This window comes from Aedes aegypti, chromosome 2 (genome assembly GCF_002204515.2).
Source record: "Aedes aegypti strain LVP_AGWG chromosome 2, AaegL5.0 Primary Assembly, whole genome shotgun sequence".
Taxonomy (NCBI): domain Eukaryota; kingdom Metazoa; phylum Arthropoda; class Insecta; order Diptera; family Culicidae; genus Aedes; species Aedes aegypti.
The window spans coordinates 290,408,068-290,422,821 of NC_035108.1; the positions used below are offsets into that span (position 1 = coordinate 290,408,068).

General features: G+C 37.2%; 1 protein-coding gene across 1 annotated transcript; it reads right to left on the bottom strand.

Annotated features, from left to right (window-relative positions):
• Positions 1-2,992: 2,992 nt before the first annotated feature.
• Positions 2,993-13,688, bottom strand: LOC5565351 (leucine carboxyl methyltransferase 1). Its single transcript, XM_001649696.2, has 5 exons — positions 13,301-13,688; positions 4,988-5,171; positions 4,573-4,924; positions 3,983-4,177; positions 2,993-3,907 (listed from the first exon to the last, which is right to left on the bottom strand). Exons 1-5 carry the CDS (start codon positions 13,514-13,516, stop codon positions 3,871-3,873), a joined length of 984 nt encoding a protein of 327 aa, XP_001649746.1. The 5' UTR covers positions 13,517-13,688; the 3' UTR covers positions 2,993-3,870.
• Positions 13,689-14,754: the final 1,066 nt, after the last annotated feature.

The following is a 14,754-nucleotide window of genomic DNA, read 5'->3' on the forward strand; positions in this document are numbered from 1 at the left end:
AGCAGCCTTGCTGTTCTTCAAGCTCCAAGCTTCTTGCAATCACGACGGTACCCAAGTAACACCAAGCATTATAACATTGCACGTATTCTACTGCATATCAACAATACTGATGCGACATTGCTTTTATTCGACAAGTTACAAGAGCTGTCAAGCATTAACGCTACATTACAAATGTATCAATGCATCAATATTACTTTATGAATTGCTTGGTTGCTTTATAAACATTATTGCATTAGTTCGACTATATCAGGGCCTTTTTTCACTTTTAAACTACTTTAATGGTAGGTTTACGGCAATGCAGCTGCTTCATATAAGCAATGATATAATGCTCCATGGTTACTTAGGTAGTGTCCTTCCTTGTTGCAGTAGTGGCACGTTACGTTTGGTCGTGCAGATGAGAGTCCTGTAGATTTATCACCGGTTCGCAGTACTTTCTCTGCCGCCAGGCGCTACTTCCTTCGTCTAGTAACTTACACTTGACGAATGCAACAGTAAGATCCTTCTCCGGCCGACTTTCCAGTGCCGTGACCAAGCTCCCGTATGATTTTGGTAGACTTGAAAATAGCATCGCCACGACCAGACGCTCCTTGAGTTCATCTCTCATCACAAAGAATTTCAACGCATGCAAAAATCAATAACTAGTTATTGAGGCGGCCGATTTGAAAACGATCTTCAACAAAGTTGTTACTCATAATGGTATCAAATGGTGTGCTTGGTTATATCATAGTAATTCCCATAGAAACTTTGCAGTTTCAGTATGGGCTCATTCATTTATTTCATAACGCTGAAATTGGCCATTTTGGACACCTACCCACCCCCTTGTAACGCTTTTTGTATGAATATCATTCAGTTTTTATATGGGCCGTAACATCGTTTTAGGACACCCACCCACCCCCTCCAGCGTTATGAAATTTGTGAATGAGCCCTATTCATCCAAATAAGCTCAAATTTTGAGACGACACTCAGTTTCATTCTAGAATAGAATGAGCGGTGTGGAGTAAAAACGATTCTTTTTATCGAACCTAGTGTATATCGTTGGCATTGAGAACGATATCGACCGCATTGGCATCGATTACAAGGCAATGGAAAAGACCATTATGCCTTGTAATAGGGAGATAGTGAGAATAGACTTAACCATCAATTCTACCGAAATGAAGTATATGTTTGCAGATAGAAACAGAGGTAGTCTAGTTGGTGTTGAGGTTGTGGTCCATTTCTTCTTCTTTCTGGCGTTACGTCCCAACTGGGACAGAGCCTGCTTCTCAGCTTAGTGTTCTTATGAGCATTCCACAGTTATTAACTGAGAGCTTACTATGCCAATGACCATTTTTACATGCGTATATCGTGTGGCAGGTACGATGATACTTTATGCCCTGGGAAGTCGAGAAAATTTCCAACCCGAAAAGATCCTCGACCGGTTTCAAAATTTCCAAAGAAATTTTTAGATAACTTTCTGTCCATCAGAAAAAAAAAATATAAAATTTGTAGAAAATTGGCTTGTTTATGGTGAAGCGGCGTGTAAGTCAAAGAATCATTAGAATCATCATTGATGTAATAGTAGTAGTGTCGCTTTTCCATGTATATTTTCAAAACAAACAAACAAAAAATATAACATTTGTGTTAAGCATATTTTTATGTAAACACATGGAAAATTTAGTAGATTGACGAGTATTGGAAATCAAAATCAACTCTTCAATCGTACATATCAAAAGAAAACATTACAATTTAATGAAGGGCAACGAAATTTCTCAGTTTTTAATTGGATTTATCTCATATTTTTGTTATGCATCGGTACGGTTTATGTTTGCAAGGGATGACGGTGTTGCCAGGTGATTGGTGACAGATTTTTCTAGCAATTTTTACATGCTTGTTTTCGGAACTTTTGCTGCATATCATAAAAACTTATCATTTTGCAAATAGTTTTCCATCACAAGATCACTGATTTAATAAAATTTTAGTGATTTTTGTGATCAATTCACATTGAATGCTATGATTTTACAGATAGCAACTCTGACATCACTGCGCTCAACGATCGCGATGATTGTGCACATACGATAGACGCCTTCCGACGCATCCCGACGCATCGCACTGTGGAGCTTTTCAATTATTTTGGGTGGTCCAAATTGATAAACTATTGGTATGATTTTATGCTTCGTAGAGATGGTTTTTGTAATTTGAGAGAATCGAAAAACAAACAACGTATGAATTTCAAGTTTCTATGCTTTGCCCAACCTATCCGCACTGAAAATTAATACAACAGAAAAAAATTTGGATATTTTAGACTATAAACACAGGCATGTCTCAGTGTGCGGTGGCGGCGTCGATTCGCAGCAAGTGAAAACCACCGCCATAATAGTTTTGAGTGTTGCGGTTGATAAAACTTTATAAATATTTGATTCCCGTTTGAAATGTGTTCCTTTAAGGGAAGTAAATGAAAGATTTGTTTAGTGGAAGTGTAGTGAGCGCAATATGGGATCCAAAACACAAATGCTTGCCGCTGAATTACAATCGAAAAGGTAAGCACCTTCTGTTTACAAGTGTAGTTGTGTGAGGCAATGAAATGCGGCATGAAATCGGAGATTTTTTTTGAGAATATAAATCTCATGTATATTGTCGCTAAATTGATAATGCTGTATCTGAAAGTGTTGATTAAATATTGAAATACCACCTGAAGCATTTTTCTTCGCATAAATTATCCATTAAATCAGGTGATAAGCAGTTATATTTCATCGATGTTGCAAATACCAATACTATCATAGCAATATGTTAATGATTTTGGAAGAAGCCATTTTGTGATGACGCACCAAAAGGCCTTATGGCTCTTATACAATTAGTATGGAACCAGGTGTTTGTCACTTACGCCCCTTTACTTCTAACCACCTAATTTATTATGTGACATCATCGGTGATATTAATTCCAGGCATCGTGTATGATTGACATCATTCAAATTATGATAGTGATATATAGCTACCGGAAAAACGAATGTTCCCAATTTATTTCCACGATTTTTATTTTCCATTACTTACAATTATAGCAACAAGTTTCTACCTGAAGTTTAGGTTAAACGATACACCTGAAATATAATGACACACTTTTTTCATTCCGTACTCTTTCCTCTTGTCTATTTCTATCAGATGACTGGATGTTGGATGTGAAGTGAATAATTCAAAGAATACCTACTCAAAATCGCTAAATGGGTTCGTTCAGTGCGAGAATGATTGATCGAATAATGAATATAATGGCAAACCGTGCACATACTTTGCTAATCTCCGACGAGTACGAATTAGAATCGACAAAATTTGTTAAATCTACCTACAGTCAAGACAGTTTCCGAAGTTGGGAGCTAATGGGATGCTATTTGTTATGGTACGGTATTTAACATTACTGCTATTTGTTTGGTTTGTCCCTCCATAATGTAGTTGTGACCGTAAATATTTTATTTGATTTGCTTCAGTTGGAACATCACACTACATTGATAAATATAGGTTTAGGTTGAACATTTGAAAGATACTGTTTTTTGATCATTTTTTGCACAATAGTATTGAAAGCTTATGTTCGTTTTCATTTCGTTCGAAAACTTGCTAATTGGCGAAGGGCACAATTTAGAATATTTGGTAATATAATGACATTTTTTGAATAAATAAATATAGTAGCGGTCAAAAATGAATTAACTCAACAACAGAACTGTTACGTTTACCGACATGAGTCACGACGGAGGTGACTTTTGCATTTTGTTCTTAAACTATTGACTAACGTTATCAACGAGAAAAAAAAATGAACTAGAAAGTGCCATGTACGAAATAAATAATAAGTTCAACATCTGCCAGTACGACGAGCGGTGTGGCAGCAAAAGATGCCATCTCGGTTCAATTAGTCAATGTTCAAGGATGAAAGTCGTTTTTCAACACTGCAATGGATGGCATTGGATTGAAGTAGTCGCCTTTGGGTAGGTGGGAGTAGATAGATTGAACGCAGTACTTACGTGATTTCGATATCCTGGAACAGATCGCCGATCCAGGCTACCGAGATGCAGTAGTGTTGAAAAAGTTGCATCAACAGTTCAGCCTCGTCGAGCATTTCGATGCGTTCGATTCGAGCACGTTCGGCCGCCGGTATACTGTGGTAGATTTGCACCATGTCCCACGCTCGAGCTCCATGCCAATTGCAGTTCAAGAATCTGAAAGGAACAATGCTTGTATTGGTAATTTCTGCGAAGAGTTCTCTCCCAGGGTGACCATCAAATTTCCATTCGCGGTTTTCCCGGTATAGTTTCAGAAATTTCAGGTTTATATTATCTTGTTCGCAGTACTTCTTTACTTTGACAGGGCTTTTCTAACGCCATTGAACCCTTATTTTGCAATACTCCGAACAACTAAACATTACATATACTTTTTTTTATTACAAATGGACAAATTGATGAGAAATTTGCGAAAAAGTTACACATCTTTTCGGCGAGAATCAAACTCACGACTACCTGTTCACTAGATAGAACGCGTTACCCCTACACCACGAGAGGACTCATAGACCGCATCTCCCGGTTCGGTAGCAACCCTGGCTCTCCTTTCAACTCACCTTGAAATCTGCGTTTCCAGCGATACGCAAGCTTCCACTCCCGCCAGGCTACAGCCTCGCTGTCTCAGGTTGTTCAGCATGACTTCACCGAACCGGTCGTTCATGTTGACCTGTTCGTAGTTGACAAACGCTGCCGATTGAAAATTCCCAGCAAACCACTTCAGTAGATTGTTGCTGTTCGGTAGCTCAATGTACACCAGCACACACTCGGCCAAGAAGATTGTCGGGATGCTGAAGTCCACCTCGGACTGTTGCAGTTTGACGGCCACCTCGTCGATGTTGCGCAAATCTACTCCGACTATGTGATAATTGGTTGAGTGCAAATCGGTTGAACTCAAGCGAACTTCTCCATCTGTAAGTAAAACAATAATGCGGTTGACCATCAGTAAGAATCTATCAGTATCAACCAACGAACCTTCGACGTGGATTTTTTCCAGCAGAATTTTGTTTCGTTTGATCATGTAGCACTTTTTCGCAGTCACAGTGGGAAAGTCCATCTCGACAAAGTTGGAGATCATGTGGCCGGATTCACGTAGTCTCCAGTACAAGGTGTCGAAGCCACAACCGAGGTTTATGATTTGACATTTGTCACCTGTTTTCTGGAAAGAATAAAAAAAAAATGGTTGGACAATTAAACAACGATTACAATTTATTTTTTATACATAATTTTAAACATTACATATGATATGAGAAATGATATCTAGGTATTCCGTGTTAGATAACACTGTCTTCCTAATCTGGTAAAACTAAATTATGCTAAAATCTGGTAAAACTAATAATGCTCAAAATCTACATTAGTTTTACCGTTAATTTTCGTACAGTATAAAAAAAAACACATTATTTTAAGTAAAAACTCACATGAGAACAAACATAAACCTTTACAATTCATTCTTATGATGGATAACATTATGTACCAAAAATGGTGTGCACTGAAAAGTGCCCTCTATGGCCGGACACTATGATTTTCGCCATCAAAGTTTACACCAAACCCACAGAAAGGCCAAGGAGTGCTTCGTATGTCAGCACATACCTTGTAGGTTCAATCTGTACAGCGTATGAAGCATATTAGCGAGATCATAGGCCAGTTCTATAAACTCCTTCTTGATCAGCGCCATAGATCGATTCGCCATAAGTCGCCATCTATGTTGCATAAGCGGTTGTTCGTATTCAGATGAAAATGTCTTCGAGAATTCAACGCGTTTATAATTCTTTACAATTTCTTTGTCAGCTCGAAAATTGAAGTGTGCTCTTAGGTACAGTCAACTCTCCCTTACCCGATTTCCGTATCACAACATGTATCTAGTTAAAGAACCATAGTAAAAATTCGTGTTCATGGCTACCTTCACTGTCCGGTCATAGAGGACAAGAAGTGTCCGGCCATAGAGGACTTGCAATGGTTTACAAAAAAGGTTGCTTTTCTTTGAAATTATACATTTTCTAATAAATTTTGCATTGTGATTGGTGCAAAACTTACTGAAGTCAACGTACGGAGACAATTCAGCTTGAATTATAAGAAACATTTGTAGCTACACTTGTATGAAATTTTATCGTTTCACATTTTTTTGATAGATTGTATCAGAGTGAAACTTTTAACAGCTACTGTTTGTTTACGTTTGAACATGAAAACGTCATAGTTTGTACACACTGCAAAAATGGGTTTTGGTATAATCCGGGAATACTGAAATCTTAATATCATTATTCGTTTTTGGAAAATTCAAACTGTCCGGCCATAGAGGACTTCCCCCTACCATTTTGTTGACAACATATTAAATTTCATTTGCCGTAGCAGTTCAGAATTTTTACAGGTAAGTTGATTTCATCTGCTTACAAGAGAAACAAAAACGCTTTCAATTAACGCATTCAATAAAAGATTGTAATAATTTTTGTCGAAAATTATCAATTATTTTATTTGACATTAGTTCCAATGTTTCAACATTGGATATTCTATGTAACTCATTGGTACTATACCAGGGAGGAAGCTTCAGCATCATTTTCAAAAATTTATTTTGAATCCTCTGCAGTTTTCTTTCTGGTATTACAACAGCTAGTCCATATTGGTACAGCATAAAACATGGCTGGCATGAAAATTTGTTTGAATATCAAAAGCTTGTTCTTAAGACAAAGTTTTGATTTTCTATTAATAAGGGGATAAAGACATTTTACATATTTATTACATTTGGCTTGAATGCCCTCAATGTGATTTTTGAAAGTTAAATTCTTATCTAGCATGACCCCAGATACCAATTTATTGGAACCCCTCTCATCGTGACAACATGTCTAGGGTTTCGATGCTAGTAATGGACCCCTTAGTAGCTGAAATTCATTCTAGACGCTTTTCCGCAATGATATCTCAGACGCATATACGTTTTGTGGAGTCTAACAACAAATTCAATGTCTTTACTTCATAGTACGTTTATGAAACATACAAAATCATTCGATTTTTCCAGCGAAATATGCATTTGAAAAACTGTTGTCCGAATGCCTATTATGGACCCTCCCGGGGTCCATAATAGGATTGTTTACAAATTTGACGTTGCGTATTATGGACCCTCCATTTGATTCCCATGTAATCCGACTCGCTGCCGACGAGCCTATTATGGACCCACCTGGAAATGCGTATTATGGACCCTCTTGTGTGGTTTCATTTACAAAACTGTTCAAATATCTGTATTTATGCGTCTCAAACCAAATATTTTGCCTGAAACTGCTGACTAACAATGTAATCGAAGTTCCCCCGGTGGATTTTCATAGCAATAAAGTTGCTTTGAGTGTTAATTTTATGTTTTTCTGTAGAGGGTCCATAATATGCAAAGGGTCCATAATCGGCATCGACTCCCTACTTGAAAGTTTCAAAAATGAAGAGCTTTTGGTGGGAATGTGGGAATATTATTAGATGAGTTTTGGAAGCATTTGGAGAAATCTTCCATTTTTGTACGAAGTAGTACGAAGAAAAAATATCAAAACTTTTTTGCAATCGACTACAGATGACATTCAGGCTTCGTCCTTTGGCGGAGGGGCTTGTGTCATCCGCAAACAAGGATTCTTGACATCCCTGAGGTATTCCATTTGTCAGAAAACTTACTGTAACTTGATTTTCTATTGGACTAGTAAGTCCTAAATTAAAATTGTGCGCGCTTTCAAACTGCATAGCAAGTTTTTGAGTTTTTTTTTGCCATTAGTAGTAATAACTCTTTCAATACCGATATTGGCTTCTGAGTATTTTTTTTTTTCAAAATTTTAGATAATTTCCAAAAAGGCTGGAGGAGGCAATTTTTCAACTTTTGGAGAAAATTTTACTAAATCTGGACAAACATTTGAAAAGGGCCCAAGAGTTCTTGAGCCATTTTTAGAAACGTTGCTGTTGAGCCCTTTTTGGCCCGCCCACGCAAACTAACACCAGTATTAGAAAGATTGGTGTTAGCTCTTCCTGATAGTGGTATTGGTGGGCATGATCGAGTTGAATTGGGCTCAACAGCGTCTTGCAAAGCCAATGTTTATCAATGTCGATGTGCCCTTTTGAAATGTTTGTCCAGAAATATCCGCGAAAAATTTCAAAAAAAAAAAGAGTAACCTCAGATGAAACTTGTGTGAGTTCTAAGCATGCTTTGATGATTTGTTACAAGGATCTCTGAAAGAACTTCTATATTGTTGATAAAATTCTGCCTTAAAATTTCTTGATAAATTGCAAGGAAATAATAATATCTGAATAATTTCCTACAAGGCGTTCTGAAGCAATGCTTCGATGAAATTCGGACAAAAAAAAGCTATTTATAAATAATCCAATTACTGAAATAATTGCTGTAGTATGGAACCTCGAATAATGTTATGAAGAATACTTGGAGATTGGAAATTTTATTAGATTTTTTTCAAGTATATGTTTGAACAACAACGATAATATTTTGATGAAATGCTGGGGAAATGCCGTGAGAAAAATCTGGAGGAACTTAATGTGGAATCCCGGGTCAAATTTATCGAGGAATTCTTGTAAAAGTTTATAATATATTTGTTTGAACAATGCCTGGAGGTCTTTTTTTTTGTCAGTAGCGATAGGGTAGTACTGGGACTTTTAATCTGCCCTAAGCTCCTGCCCAACATTTGCTTTTATAAGCCTCTATTACATTCATATCACAGACGTTCCTAAGCAATGTTGCTCAAATGGTCACTGTGTACTCTAGCAGCAATCAACCCTTGCTGTAGTTTTGCAGTCTTGGTTCCAGACTACTATAAAACTATAATAAGACTTGAAATGCTACTAAAGTGATTGAAGTGAAGAACGAAATAGTTTTGTTTAAAGGTCCTCATTCCCCATTTCATTACATCAGTCACTGTCACTTTTTTAACACTATCACTTATATCACCGATTATCACTCATTAACTTCCGTAATACACATCATATATGTACACTTTCCATCACATCACTTCACCTTCTGTTATCATCACTAAATAGTTAAAAGCTAATCAAACTACGATTTGGCACTACGATCAAGAAAGTTACAGTAACAAAATAAAATCACTTCGATCAATTTTACTGCACTCGCTGTCATTATGAACACTTTTATCATGAATGTGTTAAGAACTAGTCTTTTGGGAGAAATCAAACGGAATTGAAGGATAAGTATTCAGAATCTGTTTTAAGTGGATAGACCTATACCACATTTTTATGTTTTGAACTAGCTTTACATAGACATTTCGCGGGATTTCCGTGCGCTTCACTAAGTAATGATTCTGTATTGCAATTTTTGATTTTTCTCAAGGGTGTCCGTGTTCCTAACTCTGCGCACTCATTTTTGCAATGCTCCTTATTCTGCGCATTTAGGTTCCTAACTCTGCGCACTCGATAAATTCTTTATAACAGTTGAAGTATTCATAGAAAAATATTAAGAAATCCTTGTAATATTTTATGGAGGAATCCCTAGAGGGAATTCTGGGAGAATTCTTGAAAGGAAGCTTTGGTTAAATCTCTGGAAAAATCCCTGGAGAAATTCTTGCCGGAGTTTTGCGGGACTACCCGGGAAAATCTCTGGAGGAATTTCTGAAAAAAATCCCTAGAACAATTTCTGGAGAAACCATAAAAAGGGTATTCTGGAGTAATCTCTGGAAAAAAAATCTGAAGAAACAGCTGGAAAAATCTCAGAAAGATTACCTGGATAAATTGCTGAAGGAATTCTTGGAGACATATCTTGAGTCATCCTTGGAGAAATCCTTAGAGAAAATGCCTGGAGTATCCTTGGAAAAATTTCTGGAAGAATTACTGAAGAGATTAAGCTGGAGGAATCCCTGCCTATTTTTTTCTGGAATAATCCTTGAATACGTCCAAATTTGTGGAGCAATACCTGGCATAATCTCTGGAATTTTTTCTAGATGAATTACCGTAGGGGTCTCTGGAAGAACTATCTAGAGAAATCCTTGGAGTAATGGAATAGACCTCTATCGGAACTAGTCTAGAAAGACGGTTGTTATTGAAAGTTCTTCTTAAGGAAATGCATAGATTTTTTTTTTGGAAAAATTTCTTGCAAAATTCGCTGAAGAACCCCTGGAGAAATAGATACTATATAGTGATTTTGAGAATACTTTGAATAATAAAACGACCTACAGGGTGCCAATACAACTTTAGCCGGGTGAACTAGTCAAAAATGAAATCCCGGAAGGTTTTTTTTTTGTAAAAGTCCTCAATAAATTTCTGGAGAAACATTTGAATTGAAGGAATCTTAAAGGGTTCCTGTAAAAAACCCTGCAGTAATTATTAAGGGACAATTTGGGAGTTTTACTGAACAATGCAAAATTTGATGAGCATCTGAAGAATTCCTAAAACAGTTCCTACAAAATTTCATAGCTCTAGCATATGCTGGAATAAAAGCGTAAGCCGCATGATCGAATTTGCTTAATCGATCCTCTCTTCAGTGAACAGATGCGGGTTTGTTAGCATTTATTCACTTCAGACCGCTGGGCAGCGATGCAATAATGCGTCCTGAGCTGACAAAATGCTGGCAAACGCTTCTTGTCAACTTATTCGCAGAAAAGTGGATCTATGAAGAGAAATCGATCATGCGTCTTACGCCCTTATTCTAGCACATGCTTGAACTATTGAGAAATAAGAGAAATCTCTGGAGACATTTCCAGAATAAAATATCAATGAATATATGTAAATTTTTTGAAGGAGTTTTCTGAAAAATATATTAAGTAAAGAACGTTTCCAAATAATATTCCTTCTTCAATTTGTCCAAAGATTTCAAATTATTTTTTCCCAATTTTCTTTCAAGAATTCCTTCAGATTTCTTTTTTCAGATATTCCTTTACGATCCCGTTCAGGAATTCTCTCTTGGATTCTACCAATAATTAACTCAAAATTGAATACAAAATCCGGCAGATTACTTGAAATTTGCCATGCTTCAGTAGTAGTAGGAGGATATTCCTAATATCCTCCAGGATAAACTTTAGATCGCAACTACCCTGCCCATAACTGCATAACAGTCACATTCGACATATTTCACAATTTCGAGTTAATACCGGGGAGAGTCATCAAATGACAAATACTTTCGATCAACTTACTGAAATCTGTGAGATTGTTCCAGAAAATTCTGAAAAAATACCAAGTTGTTTTGTCACATTGGCAATTGTAACCGCATAACAGTCACATTGAGATTATACATGAGCCTCATAATGCAGCAGCTACGGAATTTCTATCACAATTTTTTTTCCGACTAGGGTGCCGGTGCCATTAGTGGACTACCTAAGCTTTAAAAAATCATAACAAAATAACAAAAAGCCTTAACAGAGATCTTTCGGCGTCAACAGAAAGATTTCAACCTATACTATATGGGAAAAATATAAAAAGATTGATAAAACTATTTTTTTAAACATAAAATCGCTTGAGCCACTATTGGTACACGTGTTCCAGTAGTTGCGCTAGTGCTCCAGTAGTAGACGTTCGGGATTGATACAAGGAATTTTAAACAAAATGGTAAATTTTTACATAGCTTTTACATTTTTCCCTCGAAACAGCAATTAATATCTTTCGAATGAAGCATAAAGTACATCTCTGGGACTTTTCTTCATTTTCATACATCCATTTTAAAAACTGCTTCCATCCGTTGATCCACTACTGGAACACGACGGCGACTATTGGTGCAAGGGAGCAAATTTTTTGCGTAAACTTAATTATTTATATGACTTTTTGATAGAATAAAAAGCTGAAATTAGGCAAATCGACTAAACTAGAGGCGATCTATCCACCAAAAATAACACATGTGGACTATGGAATAAAAAATGTATGTTTTATTCCATAGTCTAATCTACTGGTATATTACAACCATTGGTACCGGCACCCTTATTGCGATATGAGTTGTACAAAATTTCAGCCTCAAATAAGCACTTTTGAAGTCTTAGTGATTTTTTGAAATTTTAGTTTCCTCCCATACTGCAATAAAATGCAAACTTGGTATCCCATTTACTCAATGCCTACTTTTGTCGAATGTTACAAATATGCAGTTATGGGCAGTACCTTTCTTAGATTGGTTCAGATATTGCTCCAGGAATACCTTCAGTAATTCATCTAGAAATTCTGCCAGAAGTTCCTCCGGAGATTCTACAGGGGTTCCTTTTTCGCAAGAAGGTTCCTAAGGAATTTATCCAATGAATCCTGCAGGAATTATTCAAGACATTCTTGAAGCGATTCGTGCCCTCTATACACCACTTGAGCAATTGAGCGATAATAGCTCACTAGTTTTAGTGGGTCGTTTGTTGCGGCATTCCCACACTCCTGAGTTACCTTTTTAGGCGTCTGATAGCAAATTTCCCCTTAAAAAAATATATTCAAAAGCGTCAATTTCAGCTGACACCTCTATAATAGATGTCAAATATCGAAATATACGCCGATGGATCAGAAGCTTTGGGGATTTGTAATTCAATACTAAAGAAATCAAGAAAGGGAATCGTAAACCTTCTTCTTATTCTTCTTGGCATTACGTCCTCACTAGGACAGAGCCTGCTTCTCAGCTTAGTGTTCTTATGAGCACTTCCACAGTCATTAACTGAGAGCTTCCTTTGCCAAAGTTGCCATTTTTTGCATTCGTATATTGTGTGGCAGGAACGATGATGTCCAGGGAAGTCAAGGAAATTTCCATTATACGAAAAGATCCTTGACCGACCGAGAATCGAATCCAGACACGTTCAGCATGGCTTCGCTTTGTAACCGGACTCTAACCACTCGACTAAGGAAGGCCCCGCAAACCTAATTAAATTAGGTTTTGAATTGATTATTTTTTTTTAAGTTTTGACAGCTTTGGGCCACTCTGAAGTGCAAAGAGTTTGAAATAGGAAAATTATAATGGATTTTCTATAAATAAGAAAATAATTATTATAACATATGGAAAGGTAAGTAAGTCTTATAAAATTTGAAAATAATTCGAAAAAACTGAACGTGCGGAACACTTAGAAGATTTTTAAAAGCAGGATGTGGATTATTATTAACGCTTCAGAGGAATAATTCCTTCATCTGCGTCTCAAAATCTTCTAAACGTTTTTTTTTTTTGTAATCAAAGTTATATTTGAGTGCGTATCAACTAATAAAAGTTTAATTTATGGTACAAAGCATAACCATTCCTTTCGCTGCTCAACAGCAGTAGAGTCCTGCCTAGTGATGATTTATGCATATCCTTTTACCCGATCCCCACCCACTCCGGCCAGGCAGGGAGGAATGAGGTGGAAGCAAACAAACGCAATGGCTCACCTTGAAAAATTTCTCGATGCACATCTCGATCCCCTTGACACGCGCGTAATAGCCTCGGTTTATTTCCGGCGCCTTGCGATCCGGGCTGCGAACGAAATAGCTCAGGAAATCGTCCTTCCAATAGCCGAGCTTTACGGCGGAACGTTTGCAATTGCTGGCATCGTCGTTTGTGGAAATGACAGCCTCGTCGCACGGATGAAATGCCGGAGGTTCCATTGCCCTTGCCGGATCTTGCTTCGCTTGGGACCTGACCGGGCGGACGGTCTGACTTGGGTTATCACCGGAAAACTCACGCAAACGACACAAACACTGATTTTCCACGGCAGACTTTTCACTTTGCGACCTTCGCGCTGATAAGATTTTTTGTTTTGGTTTTTGACAAGCCGAGTTCTACTTTTCATAAGGACCTAGAGTGATTGCTATCCTGATGTCCTAGATCCTGATGAGGTTGTTTTCTGTCGATCAAAATTTTATGGTAGATCATAAATAAAATGAGAAGGAATTTTCAAAAATTGTTCACTATAATTAAATTTTCCAAGTAATTGTATCTGATTGTTCTCACGATTAAAAAATGTTGCATTGGGCTGCATAGTTTTTTACATGGGTGTAGGATAGTTTGAAATGTTATTCTATATATAACGCTTTATGCAGCGCCAGTTCCGTTGTGTAACGCAAACATCGATGACAGTTCTTGATCATGAATGCGAATGAACTAATGTGGGGATGAACTCTTGCATGACTGAAAGCGCGAGGAGGAAAATGGAGTTCATTGAAGAAAAGCGCGGCACAAAAGCTTTTCACCTCTTTTCACATAAAAGTTTCGAAACAAGAGGTCAGGGTGGTTCGATAAATATTGAAGAAAATAACCTGCTACACTACAGTCCCTTACTTTTGCTCGAACTGCGCTGGATTTTTTTTCAAGTGTCAGGATTTGACTAATGGTGTATTCATCAATTAAAAAAATATACCAAAAATATGATGTTTGAAGTAAAATAATGACCTCCATATAATAGGCCAGGAGAAGTGGATGAACTTGTCATTCATTTTTCTGTCAAATCTCATACAAAATCTACTTTTTCTTTGACAGAAATTCACTCTAGGTGAACCACTTCCCCTGGCCTATGGATCAATGCACGAGTTCACTAATTTGACGTTTGAGCGGTGCCGAATTCACTCGTTGCCAAGGCCACATAAATAACACGGCACCGCTCAAAAGTCAAATAATAAACTCGTGCATCGGTCCATATTTTAAATGAAAAAGTGAGATACCGGTCTTAATGAATAATTAACTGATTGTTTGTTAGGTTAACCGTTCGGCAAATAAACGATGTCCACGTCCACTTTTCGAATACCCTCATCCACGTCTCTATGGACTAGCATAGACTTTTCCGTGGTACCCAAAATTGATCAGGCGTCCCACTTTTCGCGGAAAAGTCCCAAAATTTGAGCTATTG

Coding starts and splice junctions, on each gene's coding strand:
- LOC5565351 (XM_001649696.2), bottom strand. CDS start 13,516: ATGGAACCTCCGGCATTTCATCCGTGCGACGAGGCTGTCATTTCCACA. Junction 5,172..13,300: donor GCATCGAGAAATTTTTCAAG/GTGAGCCATTGC, acceptor TATTCTTTCCAG/AAAACAGGTGACAAATGTCA. Junction 4,925..4,987: donor GGAAAAAATCCACGTCGAAG/GTTCGTTGGTTG, acceptor TTTTACTTACAG/ATGGAGAAGTTCGCTTGAGT.